Source organism: Loxodonta africana, chromosome 2 (assembly GCF_030014295.1).
Source record: "Loxodonta africana isolate mLoxAfr1 chromosome 2, mLoxAfr1.hap2, whole genome shotgun sequence".
Classification (NCBI taxonomy): Eukaryota; Metazoa; Chordata; class Mammalia; order Proboscidea; family Elephantidae; genus Loxodonta; species Loxodonta africana.
In genome coordinates this window covers 154836939-154854852 of record NC_087343.1, presented here as the reverse complement: position 1 = coordinate 154854852, position 17914 = coordinate 154836939, and the positions used below count along the sequence as shown (strand labels likewise).

General features: G+C 47.6%; 1 protein-coding gene across 3 annotated transcripts; it reads right to left on the bottom strand.

Annotated features, from left to right (window-relative positions):
* Nucleotides 1-139: 139 nt before the first annotated feature.
* On the bottom strand, nucleotides 140-15714 carry DELE1 (DAP3 binding cell death enhancer 1). Of its 3 annotated transcripts, none has more exons than XM_010591400.3 (13): nucleotides 15567-15714; nucleotides 14708-14822; nucleotides 14490-14613; nucleotides 12936-13083; nucleotides 11499-11660; nucleotides 11158-11246; nucleotides 10960-11056; nucleotides 8324-8466; nucleotides 7136-7294; nucleotides 6949-7041; nucleotides 2573-2732; nucleotides 1797-2036; nucleotides 140-1016 (listed from the first exon to the last, which is right to left on the bottom strand). In XM_010591400.3, the coding sequence occupies exons 1-12, from the start codon at nucleotides 15595-15597 to the stop codon at nucleotides 1798-1800; spliced, it is 1560 nt and encodes a 519-aa protein (XP_010589702.1). In that variant the 5' UTR covers nucleotides 15598-15714; the 3' UTR covers nucleotides 140-1016; nucleotide 1797. The 3 variants fall into 3 exon arrangements, with proteins under 3 accessions (XP_010589702.1, XP_023405858.1, XP_003404618.1); XM_003404570.4 differs by having other exon boundaries at nucleotides 143-1086; XM_023550090.2 differs by lacking the exon at nucleotides 11499-11660 and having other exon boundaries at nucleotides 140-1086.
* Nucleotides 15715-17914: the final 2200 nt, after the last annotated feature.

Here is a 17914-nt window from a genome sequence, read left to right as displayed (position 1 = left end):
AGAGGTGAGGGAGAGGTAAGGGTGGGCAGTAGCACGGGAAATATGGGAAACTCTCCCCCAAATCCCCCTACTTTTGAGCTGGGTGGTCCCTCCTATTTGAACAGTCACCCGTGGGTTTGGCCCTCAGTCCTCCCTGCCCCCCACCCTCAACCACATCTACGCTATTGAACTCCGGCTAACATCCAGAAACCAGGAACAGCTATTCGCAAATTCAGTAATTGGAGCCATTAGCGTTGACTCAGAAATCATTTTTTTCTAAGTCTCTCTCTTGGAGAAGCTTTTAAGACCCTTTAAATTGGTTAATGGAGAGTTTAGAGATGAGGATGGAGCCTCAGCTTTCAGCTGTCCTGCCCATCACCCTGGCACTCCACAACACACTCAAGGGCTACAGTGATGAGATAATCCAGTATCAGTTTTATTAAACACTCATAGGTTTCTGGCACACCATCCCCAAAGAAGGACCTCAAAATCTATGCTCTCCTGCCCCAAGACACCAGGTATTAAACCTCCATTTACCCCCTCACATTGGTAGAACAATCATAACGCTTTCACATAAAATCACAGCGCAAACCAGTGGGAAAGAGCCCTGGACTGGGAGTCAGGAAGCCCGGGTCCTCATTCTGGCCTGACGACTCAGAAAGCTGTATAACCTCAGGTTATCACTCTGCCTTTCCAGGCCTAAGTGAGCACCAGCCAAGGTCCCTTTCACAGTCAAATGCTGTGATGGTCTCGTTTAACCTCCACATCAGCCCTGTAAGATAGGAGGGCAAATACCGTTACTGCCCTTCGTCTACAACTGAGTGAACAATGCAGTGAGTCAGGTCACTGCTTCAAGAGGGTATGCCAGGCAAGTAGGCAAGCCAAGAAGAGCCTGGGTCTTCACATACTTTCCTCTTCTTTGCTGTGCTGAGGCAGGTGCTCAAGGTTCTTTGGGGAAGTGAGTGGATAACTGGTCTCTTCTGTGGGACTCAAGGTCTTGCCACCTCTCTGATCACCCACAGGCTCCATCTTCAGGGCTGAAGTGTGAAGGTACAAAAAACTCAAGCAAACACATCCAGGCATTTAGGTAAGAAATTCCTTCCAAATCTATGGAGAAATGAAAACGACCATGAACCCACTGGGGTTAAACAAAGGCAAATGTTGGAGCCAGTCTCAGGGATGGCCTGACTCAGTGTTTCCTGAGTTTTAGCCATTCATGGAATGACCCTCATGATTTTTGCCATGTCTCAGGATCTATACCCCCCTTCACACAATGTTTTTCTTTAAATTGGTTCACTTGTTTTTAAGTTAGCCTCATCTTAAACGTAATACCTGTGAAACTAGAGATCAATATGCTGGTCATCTTTTTATATTACATATTAAATACATAACTACAAAAATGTAAAATATTGTGTACCACCTAAAATCCTCTTGTGAACACATCAGAGGAATACAGTCTAAGCCTGAGGAAACTGAGGCACAGGGATGGAGAAGGTAAACCATTTGCTCAAAGACAAAGGCTAAGGCCATGCCCAGGGTCTCTGGACCCATCAAGAGAGTTGTCCATAGGTCACTGAATTTTTTTTTGTGACAGACCAAAAGTAACTGTGAGTGCATCCACTGCTCATCTGTGAAGCTACCAGCTGTGGGAAAAGGTCAAAGTCATTTATTAGCCATGCACTTGAAACTGCTTGGGACCCTGAGCTCCCACTGGAATTACTGCCCTGGAAAGGAATCCTGACACCCTATTTTTATTGTCATCCAACCTCCTGGCCCCCCTGGCCCTAAGAGGTACCAATGACTGTGTTTTATCTCACCTTAGCCAAAGCCCAGTCTTACAAGACTCCTTTCCAAGGAGTGGGGGTGTGGCAGGATAGCGCTGCTGTTGGCACGGGGGTTGGGTCTGAGATGCCCACTTCTGTAGAGGAGTCCAAGGTTCCCTGTGCTCCAGGCGTGTGGGAGGCGCAAGGCTCCTGCCAGCAGGGTATTCAGACTGCAGAGGGAGGGGCTGGAGAAGGACTTCAGTCCTGTAACTGCCAGGTCGTTGGGCCCGAGGGCTGCAAGGAGAAGTGAAAGCAGCTCTTACCCATGCTGTATTCTTGGACTCCTACCTTGGAGCAAGAACTTCTTAAAGGACTTGGTTCCCCCTACCATTGCTAATCCACCCCAGCCCCAGTGAGTCATCACTCAGCAGAGTTCTCAGAGCCCTAGGCTGGTAAGTCAGGGTACTGAGGCAGACTCAGGATATTATCCCACTTAAAAATCATCAGAGCAGCTACCACTTACTCAACACCTACTCTGTGCCGGGCTGTGCTAGGCCCTTTACAGTCACCTCATTTAATCCTAACAACAACCCAATGAGTTAGGTATTACTATTACCCTCAATTTTAGAGGTGAAGAAACTGAAGCTCAAAGACATGGGGTCCAAGTTCAGCGACACAGCAAGGGTTAAAACTCAGGTCTGTTGAATTCAAAAGCCATGCTCTTAACCAACACTGAGGTAGGAAATGGAGACCAGGGACCACTGCCACCCCCTTCTCTGTCACAGGGTGCCAAGCTTGGGTGGTGGGAGGGCTTTGACTTGTGACTGTACCTGCTGTCTCCATGGAGAAGAGGGTCCGCAGCCTCTCCTGGGCAGGCTCGTTCCCCAGAGCTGCCGATTGCTGGTAACATCTCACAGCCTCCCCCAGATTTCTCTGCACACCAAGGCCCTTCTCATAGCAAATTCCCAAGTGGTACCTGCTCTGTGAGTCCTGAGGAGAAAATGGACAGACACATAGACACACACATGTGCAGGACCGAGAAAACGAAATGCTACGGCAGGAGGAAGGCATGCTGGGGCTTCATCCAGACAGGGTCAAGATCCACCCCCACCTTCCCCATACCAAGAGACCTCAACTATGAAAATCCAGAGGCCTAGAGCTCAACCAACACAAAGGAGCCAGCGATCCCTCCACCCAGGGAGATTCTAGCCAGAGCAATGAGGAAGCTTCTCTCACAGAGGCTGGTGCTGAAAGCATGCACAAGTGAGGGCTGCAGGAAGCACTCAGTCCAGCTAGGGACACCTGGGAGTCAGGCTCCTACATTATCCCAAAAGAGCAAGGAGGCAAGGGTGGATGGTAGGCTTTCCAAAAGGCCTAAATGCCTTCCTGAATCTCTGTCTAAAAAAGAAAAAAGAGGGCCAAAAAGAATAAATTATGGGAAAAGTATTTCTATTCCTTTAAAAGGCTAATCCCTGTACCTACAGCTCTGGACCTTCTCACCTCTCACTGAGAACTGTGAGGAGCAGGATCAGGTAGGTGTCAGGTGCCCATCTATATACCCAGACTGCTTGGGTTCCAATCTTGGCTATACCACTTACCAGCTGTGTAACCTCAGGCATGCTATTCTACATCTCTGTGCCTCAGTTTCCTCATCTAATAACATCTACCTTACTGGGTTGTTGTGAGGATTAAATGTGTTAATATATAGAAAGTGCTTAGACTAGTACCTGGTACATAGCAAGTCCCCCACGTGTCTGTCAGTTTGTCGTACTGTTTCTCAAGCTGAAAGAACTGAAGAAAAAATTCAAGCCTCGAGTTGCAATAGTGAAGGATTCCATGGGGAAAATATTAAATGACGCACAAAGCATCAAAAGAAGATGGGAGGAATACACAGAGTCATTATACCAAAAAGAATTAGTCGATGTTCAACCATTTCAAGAGGTGGCCTATGATTTAGGAACTGATGGTACTGAAGGAAGAAGTCCAAGCTGCTCTGAAGGCATTGGCGAAACACAAGGCCCGAGGAATTGATGGAATATCAATTGAGATGTTTCAACAAACAGATGCAGTGCTGGAGGTGCTCACTCGTCTATGCCAAGAAATATGGAAGACAGCTTCCTGGCCAACTGACTGGAAGAGATCCATATTTATGTCTATTCCCAAGAAAGGTGATCCAACCGAATGTGGAAATTATAGAACAATATCATTAGTATCACATGCAAGCAAAATTTTGCTGAAGATCATTCAAAAACAGCTGCAGCAGTGTATCGACAGGGAACTGCCAGAAATTTGGGCCGGTTTCAGAATAGGATGTGGAACCAGGGATATCATTGCTGATGTCAGATGGATCCTGGCTGAAAGCAGAGAATAGCAGGAGGATGTTTACCTGTGTTTTACTGACTATGCAAAGGTATTCGACTGTGTGGATCATAACAAACTATGGATAACATTGCAAAGAATGGGAATTCCAGAACACTTAATTGTGCTCATGAGGAACCTTTATATAGATAAAGAGGCACTTGTTCAGACAGAACAAGGGGATACTGATTGGTTTAAAGTCAGGAAAGGTGTGTATCAGGGTTGTATTCTTTCACCATACCTATTTAATCGGTATGCTGAGCAAATAATCCGAGAAGCTGGACTATATGAAGAAGAACGGGGCATCAGGATTGGAGGAAGACTCATTAACAACCTGCGTTATGCAGATGACACAAACTTTCTTGCTGAAAGTGAAGAAGACTTGACGCACTTACTAATGAAGATCAAAGACCACAGCCTTCAGTATGGATTGCACCTCAACATAAAGAAAACAAAAATTCTCACAACTGGACCAATAAGCAACATCATGATAAACAGAGAAAAGATTGAAGTTGTCAAGGATTTCATTTTACTTGAATCCACAATCAACAGCCATGGAAGCAGCAGTCGAGAAATCAAAAGATGCATTGCATCGGGTAAATCTGCTGCAGAGGACCTCTTCAAAGTGTTGAAGAGCAAAGATGTTACCCTGAAGACTAAGGTGCGCCTGACCCACGTCATGGTATTTTCAATCGCGTCATATGCATGTGAAAGCTGGACAATGAATAAGGAAGACCAAAAGAAGAACTGACGCCTTTGAATTGTGGTGTTGGCGAAGAATATTGAATATACCATGGACTGCCAAAAGAACGAACAAATCTGTCTTGGAAGAAGTGCACCCAGAATGCTCCTTAGAGGCATGTAGCATGAGACTGCATCTTACATACTTTGGACATGTTGTCAGGAGGGATCAGTCCCTGGAGAAGGACATCACGCTTGGCAGAGTACAGGGTCAGCGGAAAAGAGGAAGACCCTCAACAAGGTGGGTTGATACAGTGGCTGCAACAATGAGCTCAAGCATAACGATTGTAAGGATGGCTCAGGACCGGGCAGTGTTTCGTTCTGTTGTGCACAGGGTCACTATGAGTCAGAACCGACTCAACGGCACCTAACAACAACAACATAGCAAGTGTTCCATTATCTTTATCTCCTTTAGCTGCCTGCATCATTAATCTCTCCCTCTCTACCAGAGTATTTTCATCATACTCAATATCTCAACTTAAAAAAAGAACAACAACGAAAACCTCTGTTGACTCCCAACTGTGGTCCCATTTCTCTGCTACCCTCCACAGTCACATTTCTGGGAAGAGTTGTCTATACGTTCTGCTCCCACTTCTGTAAAAGTCAGGCCAAAGTCTATGCAAGAGCTATGGTGAGCTCATGGCTACAGACCAGGTCAGAAAACAGAACCGGACATACATAAGGCCCAAACACCCACACAACACTGCTCAGTACGTGCCTAGAAAGACAACTCCCCGTGGGGTGGACAAGTGTGAGGTCTGTGCTCCGACACAGTACTGCATAAAGGGTGACACGTGTCCCTCTGTGTAGTGCTTCTCCTCGTACCATGCTGGTCTTGCCAGGCTTGCCCGGCACATGGACGTGCACCCACTCAGCCTGAGGAAGGTGCATGGGGGCTCTTTCAGAGGAAAGGAAGGCACAGCAGCAGGTACGGGTTGATGACATCAGTCCTGTTTTGCTAGCCACTACAGACACTTTGGGCAACACAGAGTGCCCGAGAACTCAATGAAGCTATCGATGTGTGGGCCGGGGCCAGAAACAAAGGGCAGCAGCAGGCCCCTGTGCGGCAAAGTATAGTACAAATGCATTGCTTACCTTAACCCAGCACTCTTGGTCCTTCGAGGTGCAACTCAAAACACACGTGGGTCAAATACATTTGGGGAATACAGCACACATAGATAGATCCCCTTCTCTGTGATTTGCACAGAGCTATGAGATTTCCTGCAGAACAGAAACCTTTCTAACTCTGCTTAACCCAGTATTGCCCAAGCCCAACTGACCTTTTTTTTTTTCTCATATTACTTATAAACATCCCATGGAACGAATACTCTGTGGAACACACTTTCAGTCATGCTGCTTGAATGCCATATCCCCAGTTTAGAGGAGGCATTTGCTCCCCAAAGCACTCAGTGTCTTCACCTTATGTGTCTCTGACTTCCCCAGACTGCCAACCCTTGGAACGACCCACCTTGCATGTGTACAGTTTGCAAAGTGCTTTCACACCTATTATCTCAGTTAGATTTTGATCCTCCCAGCAATTCTGTGAAGTAGTAGACAAGTAAGACAGGCATTACTATCCTGATTATTGAAACAAGGAAACGGGTTTGGATTAGGAAATGACTGACCCAGTAATGTGCTAGTAAATGTTTAACAGCTGGCTCTCCAGCGGAAAAAGCCCTGCTTCGTGGCATTTGGAAACCTTGGTGGTGTAGTGGTTAAGTGCCACAGCTGCTAACCAAAGGGTCGGCAGTTCGAATCTGCCAGGCACTCCTTGGAAACTCTATGGGGCAGTTCTACTCTGTCTTATAGGGTCGCTATGAGTCGGAATCGACTCGACGGCACTGGATTTGGGTTTGGGTTGTGGCATTTGCCAGTTTGGGGTGGGGCAAACACTCCCACTATGGCTGATTTTAAGCTACCAACAGCTCTTGCACTGGACTTGCCCCAGGGTCACACAATGAGTCAGTGAGACCTAAGGCGTGAAGCCGGCCAAAGCTCCTATGGGTCCAAGGGGTCTCCTTAGCACAGGAGAACTCGACACCAGTTCCAAGTGCCTTCACTTGTCAGACTTGATCCCCAACATGCCTGGATACCAGAGACCTCATACCCCATTGTTGGCTGCAAGCCAAAGGTACTTCACAGCTCTCTGCTCATTCAGGTGTGGCTCCTTGGTGAAAAGTACCCCAAGGAAAGCTTGGGCCTGTGGTCAAGAAGGAAGGAAAAAAGGCATCTTAGTCACTGCCAGGCCCCACATGCCCCAGGTGCCCAGCCCAGACCCCACCAAAGGCACTTGCCTCTCTTAAGCCTGAATCTGCAGCTTGCTTCAGCATGGACATGGCTCTCTGCTGCTCAGGGTCCCCCAAGAAGGCAGGGTCTTGCAGTAGGCACCTGGCATAGCGGTACTGAGCCAGGCTGTGGCCCTGGTTGGCAGCCAGCTGGTAATAAAGGACTGCCTGGCCAAAGGGAGAGATACCCAGTCAACTGGTAACTCTATAAGCAACTTTTCCTTTGAGTGAAATGTTTAAAAATTATTTTAATTAAATAATAATCATTAAAGATAAGTCCAGAAAATGCAGTTAAGCCAAAAATTAAAAATACAGATAAGGCAAAATTAGAAATACAAAATCTCCTTAAGACCACCTCCTGAAGATCACTCTCTGTTAACATTTTAGCAGGTAGCCTTGCAAATGTCTTCCCACATATATGCGTGTTTTAACACATATATAAATACGTTTGTGTGTGTATTCATATATATACACACACACACAACACATATGTATATATAAAACATTGGATACTATATTTGCCATTTTATAACCTATGTTTTCACTTGACAATATATGATAAATGTCTTTCCCTGCTAATAAATATAGATCTAGCACATTATTTTTAAGGACCAAAACCAAAAACCAAACCGGTTGCTGTCGAGTCAATTCCAACTCATAGTGACCCTATCGGACAGAGTAGAACTGCCCCACAGGGTTTCCAAGGAGCAGCTGGTAGATTCGAACTGCCAACCTTTTAGTTAACAGCCAAGCTCTTAACCACTGTGCCACCAGGGCTCCTTTTAAGGACCAGGTAGATATAATAAACTAATTCTCTACTGAAGGAACTTTAAGTTGCTCTCCTTCTTCTTTTTTTTTTGTCATCACATACAGTTCTAAGAAATATATCCTTAAATATAACATCTTTGTGTACTTACCCTAGTTTTTTTGTATCAATTCATCAAACTGCTATTCTAGGCACTGAGGATATAGCTGCAAACAAGAGAGAAGGTCCCTGCCCTCTGTAAGTTTCGAGTTTCAATTCCTAAAAGTTAATAGCCTCTTTTTTTTTTTTCTTACTTTTCCCTGGCAACTGGGCTGGAACCAAGTGGGAGAGAGAAGCTGGACTTTCCCCAAGCCCACTGCTCATTTCTGGAGATCACTGTGGGAAGCCAGGCAGAGGGGATGGGCCTGCGGGCAGGGAAGGAGGGGCAGTACCTTGCTGAGGTCTCGGGAGGTGCCTCTGCCATGCTCATGACACAAGCCCATGTTGTACTGTGCTTTGCTATACCCACAGTCTGCAGCTTTCTGGAAGTAAGAAAAGGCTGCTGGGTAGTCCCCATTCCTCATGTTCTCTGTCCCTGGAAGAAAGCACAGGGCACAAACACTTCCAGCTTCCTCTACAAACTTCCCTACATGCTCAGCCAAATACCCACAGGCTCCTTCCTTTCCTTTTTGTGTTAGACACTTTGCATATATTTCTATCCTGTGAATATTTACTGGTGAGCCATAGATGTAGACATCAGTGGGTTCTGCCCTCCTATAATTCACTCTTCCTTCTCATGGTAACTGCATCCCAAATTCCCTTTGGGAATGTCCCCTCCCTAATGCTGTCAATCAATGTGCCTGTACTCCTCCTGACCAATAAGACTCTTTCCCTAAGGAATCTGAATCAGGCTGAGTGAAAGACACAAAATAGTTTTTGCAGTTTTTCTGAAAGCAGCACTCTGAAGACACTATTAGTTGGAGCCCCCTGGATCCCTGGAGCTTCCCTGAATCCTGTCCTTTCCGAGGCTTGGCAGACCAATACATTCCTTTTTTGCTTAAGTTAGTCAGAGTGGGTTTAGGTTGCTTGCAACCAATAAGCCCTAACTGATACAAGTAATACAGTTAATCTCATTTTATAAGGAGAAAACTGAGAAAGGTAATGTAAGAAGGCTGAGACCTGAACTCAGGTATGTCCAGCTCCGAAGTCCATGTTCTTCTCATTGCCCAAGCACAAAGGAAAACAGGAAAGAAGCAGGGCATAGCCCATTCTCAACTCTAAGCCTTTGCTCAAGCAGTTTCTCCTGCCTGGAATATCTTTGTCTGCCCCTACCATCAGGCCTTCGCATTCTATTTCTGCCCAAGAACTTTCAGATCACACTCAGGCTTTAAACATTTTTTGGTACTTACTTAACATACCAAGCCTGTTTCTCTGAGCTAAACTGTTTCAAGAGTACAAGCCCTGTCTCCTCAATTAGACTGTAAAATCCTGGAGGCAGAAGCAGAAAAAGAACGTAGAAGAAATAACTCTGCATTGGGTGATAGCTCTATACAAATGCAAAACATGATTATGGCTTATGCTTCCTCTGTATTCCGCCACAGTGCCTAGCACTTGCTGAATAAATGAATATATGAATGAAGGAATGGGCAAGAAAATTCTCAGAAGGGACTGTCTGCCCATCAACATCACGAAAAGTTAATGAGGTAGAAGCGAGGTTCAATTCAGTCAGCTGTAAATTAAAGTCACCTCCTTGCTGACGGAAAGCTTACTGTCTAGGGTTGACAGAGTCCTCTTTTTCAGGGGAAAAGGCTCGAGAGGGCAAAGGATCTCATGTGTTCCCATTCCCCACGCTGGCTCCATCAACATACCCTCATCCATTCACTCTTCTAGGTTTCTTCTGCCTCTAACCTAGACCAAGCCACAATTGTGTTTTGCTTAGTCATCAGTGACAGCCCCTACCCAGTCTCCCTGAGTCCCCTGTGGCATCCCTACAATTCACATCTATCCATAGCACAGCCAGAGAGATCTTAGAAAAAAATAAATCAGATCACACGACTATCCCTCTCCCTGCTCCGGCTTAAAACCCTCCAACGGCAGCTTCCTGTCTCACTTAGAAAATCCACACCCTTTACCTTGGCTCAAAGGCCTCACCTTCGTGGGCCCTTGCTCTGACCCCATCTCCTTCCACTCTCCCCATGACCTCTAAGCTCCAACCAACCACACTCACCTTTCTTTTATATCTTTAACAAGCAAAACTCAAATCCTGCCTCAGGACCTTTGCACTTTCTGTTCACCATGCTTGGGTGACTCTTTCTCCAGATTGTCACCAAGACTGGCTCCTTTTTGTCGATCAGATCTTAGCTGAAGGATCTTCTCTTCAGTGAGGCCTTCCAATTTCAAGACACTAACACATGACTCTGTTTTATTTTCTCCATAACATTTATCATCATCTGAAATTCTTTGTTTGCCAATTTATTGTCTTTCTGTCCTTCAACTCAAATGTCAGCTCCTTGAAAGCAAGGACTTTAGTCTAGTGAATTACTGTATCCCCAGCACGTAAAGTGTGGGCTAGCAAAAGGTAAATGCTTGATAAATTTGTTCTGAATGAATCTCAACTTCTTACCCACCTGCCCACTAAATGCTACTGGGAATCTGGGTCTCCATGCTAGAAGGCCTGAAACTTAGGTCAAGTTGCTGCAGAGGACAGGACAAACGGGGGGAGAGGCATCCAGAATCTCCAGAGGTGCATCATTATTGTTGTTGTTAGGTGCCCTGAAGTCGATTTTGACCATAGTTACCCCATATGACAGAGTACAGCTGCCCCACAGGCTTTCCTAGGCTGTAATCTTTATGGAAGCAGATCGTCAGACTGGAACTTAAGATGGGCCAATCTTAAGAATGGCCAAACGAGTGTGAAAGAGAATGGGTCTGACACCACTGAGTGACCATGCCAGATACGGTCTATCTACCTGGGAGAAAACATAAACTGTTTTGTTTAAACCACTCCCCACCTGGACTCTATTTGACCCACCCCATACTCTTCCCATTTTTCTACCCATCTGCCATGAGGCAGGGTCCACTCAGTTACCCAGGAAGTTGAAAGCGATGGAAACACTGAGCTGGAAGAGCTGCTGAATAGAAGTCGCTGCCTCCTCAAGGGAAGGAATTTTTGATTTATCTTGTTCCTGAGAAAAAACATGAAGGCTCATTATGGGATAGTTCACAGGAATCGCTACCTGCCCAGGGGAATGTTATGGTCCTCCAAGTGGCCAAATCTGGACAATACCTGCTTTTCCCCAGTTGTCTGAGGCTGGGCTAGCCTTGCCTTGGACTCAAAGCTGCTGCTGGCATGCAGGGAGTCAATATCACTGGGATCTGCAAGAATGGCCAACACCCAGCCAGGGAAAAGGAGAGAGGTCTTATGTCTCCTTTTTTCCTACTCCCCCAGCCCACCCAGCCCCTCCATCCAACCCCACCGCCAGGAACCAAAATAACTGAATGGCCCCAGAAAGCATGGAACCTCACAGGAATAACAATTCCTTTATCTGGGAATATGTAGCTACAGACATGCATCTGCCCAATTCTCCCCATTCCCCTTTCTGCTGATTCTAGGAGCTAGGGACTTACCTTCCTCAGAGAAGTCCTGAACACCGGCTGCCCTCAAGGAACTGCGTGAGGGGAGGCTCCTGGGCTGAGCTGAGGACCCTTCCTGGCCCAGCCTGTACTCCCTGAGGCCAGTGTGCCCGGGGGCTGGGCCTTCAGGGCTGGGGAGAATGTGCCTCCGCAGTGCTGGAAAGAGCCAGCAAGAGTGGTCGGCAAGAAGCCTGCTCTGGCTTGACTGTGTCCTCCCTGAGGTTTTAGAAACCTGTGACGTCTCTTTCACACTCCTCTTCCTGCTACTCTGCTTCCTTTGCAGGCTTCCCTCCACAGTAGTCTAGAGGGGCCCACTTTTAGCATAAACTCACTCTATTGCTCCTCTGATTGAATTCTAGTGACAGGGAAACCAAACCCATTGCCCTCGAGTCGATTCCAACTCATAGCAACCCCATAGGACAGACTAGAACTGCCCCATAGAGTTTCCAAGGAGCGTCTGGTGGATTTGAACTGCCGATCTTTTGGTTAGCAGTCATACCTCTTAACCACTACACCACCAGGGTTTCCTAGTGACACGGAGCGAATAAGATATTTACCTTATTCATTGTTGTAGCCCCAGCACCTAGCACTTTGTTTCATGGTAATACTAGTAACGATCATCATCATCATAATAACCGAGAAGAACTAATACTTACTGAGTGCTTACATGTGCCAAAAAACAAAAAAACCAAACCCACTGCTGTCGAGTCAATTCCGACTCATAGCGACCCTATAGGACAGAGTAGAACTGCCCCATAGAGTCTCCAAGGAGCGCCTGGTAGATTTGAACTGCCGACCTCCTGGTTAGCAGCCGTAGCATTTAACCACTACACCACCAGGGCTTCTACATGTGCCAAGCACTATTATAAGTCCCTCATATGTATTAATTCATTTACTCCTTCCAAGAACCCTATGAGGTGAGTCCTGTTATTCGCCCATTTTGCAGACGAGGACACTGAGGCACAGGGAAGTTACGTGAATTTACCAGGGATATAAGACTAGCATGCAGCAGCTTTGAGGCTTGATCCCTGGCATTCTGACTTCAGAGCCTTAATCACTAGGCTATATCATCTCTGTACCATAGCACGTAGTAGGTACTCAATAAACATTCACTTATTAATGAATGACTGAGCAGAGAATGACCTAAATGGCTAAGTGGATAGCAGGAAGCCACACCCAGGATCTAGGGTAGCATGGACCCCTGTGGGGCTTCCTCCATGGGTGGTGGTAAAAGGGCATGGAAGGACACTGAGGGGCAGGTGTGGCCCACACCCTGGGTGGATAGAACTGCCCCACGTTCTCCTTCCTCTGACTTCAGATAGGAAAAGCAAGGAGCTGCTGATGGCTCTTTTCCTGAGGTGTGTCCAGAGATGCTTCCTGGCCCAGGGAAACTCCCCACACGACCCTTCTGCCCCAGGACCAAAAACTCACAGGAGTGTGGGTGCCACAAGGGAGATGAGAGGAAACGGTCCAGGGGACTGCGCCAAGAGCATGGCTCCGCTCGCCAAGGCGCTCCTGGCAGGGACGACTGGAAGTGGATCTGCCTTGCCAGCTGCAGGGCCAGCACAGTCAGAGTGCCCTGGGAAAGACAGCACATCAGGGGCACAGCCCTTAGCAGTCAACTCCCTAGACTCATTCTTTGGCTCTCAGCTCAAACATCACTTCCTCAGGAAGCTGCTCCTGACCACTGGCTGGGGCAACTCCCCCACTACATGCTCTCACTGCACTCAAACTTGTCCTGTGGAGCCCTGCTCACACTGGCACTTCAGTGATCATCTATATAATTATTCATCTAGGGTCTGTCCCTCCTGTTAGTCTCTAAGCACCACGGGGTAGGGTCCATGTCTACTATGCTCACCAGTGTATCCCAGTGCCTAGCAGAGTGTGAAGATATTTGTTGTTGTTAGGTGCCATTAAGTCAATTTTTGACTCATAGCGACCCCATGTGACAGAGTAGAACTTCCTCATAGGGTATCCTAGGCTATAATCTTTACAGGAGCAGATCACCAGGGCTTTCTCCTGCAGTGCCACTGGGGGGTTCGAACCACCAATCTTTTGGTTAGTAGCAGAGCACGTAACTGCTGTGCCACCAGGGCTCCTGTTAAGATAAAGTAGGGGCTTAATAAATACATGGTGAATAAACTCATGAAAAAGTGACAGAATAAACAAAGTCTAAGAGGGCAAAAAGACAGTGTAGTAAGCTGGGGCTTAGCCACAAATGCAGCAAGAGGTCAGACTTCCCCCTGGTTCAATCTTCTTCTCCAGCCTGGCACAGCCCTTCCCTCCGCTCCCGCCACCACACGCACATTCACCAGTGCAGGCTTGCTAACACAGAAGGTGTCTCTTCTCTGACATGTCTGCAAAAAGCCTGAGCTAGCTGTTATCCTAATGACTGCCTCTTCCTCTGTGTGCCAAATACTTACTTGTTGCAACAGGCACTGTATACAATGGCTCACAAGACAATATACAGTCTCTGCCTTATGGAGTTTATGGGGAGAAAGACAAAAGCCAAATACACAGACAATAATTTCAATAATGACAAATTATGCTAAATGCCAAGAGACAAATCAGGGGTTTGTCCAGAGCATAAGAGGAAGGCCTTACAAGGTATGGAGTCAGGGACAGCCTCACCATGGGGACTATGTGTGGGCTGAGGCCAGGAGGAATGGAAGCCCCCATCCTTGTAAAGAGTAGGGATAAGTGTCTATGGCCATTGAGAACAGTATATTTGCAGATCCTTTCACATGGGTGGTAGTGACAAAGCTGAGGGGAGGTATCAGTACTCCTGGGATCCAGGTCTAGTTCCCAAAAGGGCTCAGTGTGGGACCACCCTTCGGATCAGATCTTCTTCAGCAAAATGGAAAAGCACTCTGCTCTCTAGGATGTGTTATGTAAGCTGCTTAGCTCTTGCTTCCTGGCTACATTTGCAAGCAGGATCCTTCTTGTCTACACTGAGGGTCAAGGACAGGGCTGAAGAAGTCTCACCCATGATAACGCATCCCACAAGGTGTTTGGGGAGACACGAGTAGACATCCACTGGAAGGCATCCTTCCATCCATGAGTCCTTGGGCCCTTGCTTGTGCCTGGGCTTGGGCCATGGGGGCTGGAGCTAGAGAGATACAATAAAGGCTGTCAAACTCCGCCTGAAGCAGGTGCGGAGGGAGGCCAGGGGAGGAGATGGAAATGGAATGGTAGTGTCTCACCTATCAAGGCTAGGCACAGGGACCAGCAGGTTGGAGGAGGGAGCCTGAGGTCCACCTGGGCTTGTGGACCTGTGGTTCAACTCCCGGAGGCCAGGTCCTGGCACACGGTGAAGGGCTGTGCACAGAAAAGGATCAGTCATCTCAACAGCGACAGGACCGAGGCAAGGCAGCCCTAACAATATTCCTTCCAGCTCCCAACCCAGCCCAATCCCAGGGACTCAGGAATCACTAGCTTTGCCTCTGCAGTGGTTCTTGCACAAGGATATGTGTGGGAATCACCTGGAGATTATCTGCCAAGTACAGATTCTAGGGTGCCACCCCTAAGCAATACACCAGTATCTCTTAGGGTGGAGCATCTATATTTTGAAAAAACTCCCAGGTGATTCTGATGCTCTGCTATTCCTGACAACCACAGTTGTAAGATTACCAGACATTCACACTCACACCCCCAACCACTGTTTGGAGCGCTTGGTCTCTAAACCCTGCCTCTCTTCCTACTGGCTCCTCCTACTCCTTTCACGCTACGCCTACTCTTTCATTGGCTCCTCCTAACACCTCCTGACACTTGACTCCTCCCCCTATTAGTAGCCCCACTCACCAACTTGGAACTAAGCTCCACCCCATTCCCATTAGCTCCACCTCCAGATCCTAGAGTCTAAACCGCTCCTCCCCACTAGTCCCACCCATATGTCAAAATCCAACAGCCTCTGACTGCTTGACTGTGCGCGCCCCTTTTGAGGCCCCGCCTTTCCTCAGCTCTAACCCCGCCCACCGTTGGTTTGGCTCTATCCTCAGGCAGCCTCCTCCTCCAATTCAGAGGATCCGCTGCTTCAAGTCGCGCGGCTCGGAAGCCCCTTACCTCGGCCCAGGAGTCCCGGGAGGCGCCACATGTCTTCCCCAGCACCATAGAGAGCTAGGGGCCGAAAGAACGAGGCCGAGCCTCGGGATGGCGCCTAGAGCGGCCGCTGTGACGTCTCGGAGTGGCCGAGTCCCTGAGGAAGCTCTCAGCCAGCCAATTAGAAAGGAGCCCGAGCGGAAGAACGGCGCTCAGCGAGAGGAAGTGGCGGTGTAGGAGTCTTTGGCGGGAGCGGGGAGGTGAACTGCATCAAGGACGCGGGGGTGTGGGCCCAGTTTTCCAGGGAAAAGGTGTCATTTACTGTACCTACAAGAAGGGCGAGCGCACGGGGGGGAGGGGCGCAGGTGGCCTAGTTGAGTCACCTCGGAAGCAGGACCATTGAGAAACACGGTTAGAGCGGCCTCGGTGGAGCAAGAGGACCTTGCAGACACCGTGGAGCAGGGGAGGAGGAAAAGTCTTCCTCAAACCCTGAGGCTTGAGGTGGGGTAACAAGGCCCAGTGATCGGAGATGAGCTTGGGGCCCGACGAAGGATGCCGGCAGTCAGAACTTCCGGTCCAAGGCTGCGGCTGGGAGATGTGGCCGCGACCTGACTGGGTAGGCGATGAAGAACGGCACAAGGCAGTCTTCTGATTAGTTTGCGCCACGCTAGGTTCGGATGGAATGGTTCTCGACTGGGCCGACAGGCTGTGACGCTTGAGTTGCTCCTTTTACAATACCCTATGGGGAGAACCGCCCCTCCCCCTCCACCCATGTTTTTCAGAGCGTGGGTAGCTCAGTCGGTAGAACATCAGATTTTGGACCCCTGGTGGCGCAGTGGTTAAGAGCTTGGCTGCTAACCAGAAGGTTGGCAGTTTGAATCCACCAGCTGCTTCTTAGAAACCCTATGGGGCAGCTCCACTCTGTCCTATACTGTCACTGTGAATCTGAATCGATTCGACCTCACACAAAAACATGTGAAAGTTGCATTGATTTGTTCAACATTAATTTTTGAGCCATATGTCAGCCATCATCCTAGGAGCTGAGAAGAGAGATGAATAAAGAGCATTTGTGGCCTCCATGAACACGTGGTCCAGGGTTTTAAGAGTGGGCTCTGGAGTCCTACAACTCTGGATTTGAATCCCAGCTGTATTATTTCCTAGCTGTATGCTCTTGATCAAGTTACTTAACCTCTGTAAGCCTTAGGCTCTTCATCTATAAAATAGGAAAAATAATAACTCCTGAGATTGTTGCAAGGCTTAAATAAGATAATACATTTTGAAAATGTTTGACAAGGTTCGTGGCACATAGTAAGAACCACTTAATAAATGTAAGCTGTGATTAATTGCAGTAGTGGAGGAGGTGAGTAGGCAACTATAACATTCCAATGGAAACGTGAACAATGGACTGTGGGATACCATAGAATTCAGAGAAGTGGTTGCATTTGAGCTGGGCCGTTAAATAGGAAAGAGTTTGCCAGGTGGAGAAGGGAGAAAAGGCATTTCAAGTAGAGGAAACAGTAAAGGATTGGGGGTTTGAATATTGGGAAACTACTCAGAAATATTCTTGCTTTGATATTTGAGCAGCTACCTTTCACATTCATTGTGTTGCTGCCTCAAAATAGAATAACAAACAAGCATACAGGTCCAGCTCTGTTCTTCCTGGTACTTCTGTACCTTCTTTCTTTCAGCCTGACTGCAGTTTGTTCATTCTTCAAGGCTCAGCCCAACCCCACATCTTCAGTGAAGACTCCCCAACTGTTTGAGGCCTCACTGCTCTCTGCTTTTCCCAGTTCCTGTAGTACTTAATTTCTTACTACACAATTTAGCAGTAATTATATGTTGTCCTGTTATTTAATTATCTCATTTGTGTAAGTCTAGTTTCCCTTGTCTCCCTTAGGGCAGGGATGGCATTTTCTTATTCTGTGTCCCCCTACAGGGCTTGATATAAAGTGTCAGCCTAGAGAACATGCTGAAACAATGTTGATTGACTGAACACCTTGTGTGCATAGTGATTTCAGCCAAGAGCATCAGACCCAATCATGGGATTTATTGATTCGGTCCACATAAAAGCATTCACTGAGGGCCTTCCCTGTTTGAAGCTAGTTGAAAATTTTTGAAGCAGGTGATAGGGTGCCTGTCCCCATGTGTAAAATGGCATTATGGTATCTCTTGTCCCCAGAAGCTTGAGAATACAGACAAAACACTTGTTTGAGGAGTAGATGGCAAGAGCAGCTGGAGTCCTTAGAGTCCTCCCTGGCACACTGGTTTACCCCTTCAATGCTGCCCAGAGAACACCATCAGGGATGGCAAATTTGTTCCCTTGACCTTTAGCTTTGCCTGATCTTCCAGGCCCAAATGTTTGGCCATTCTCT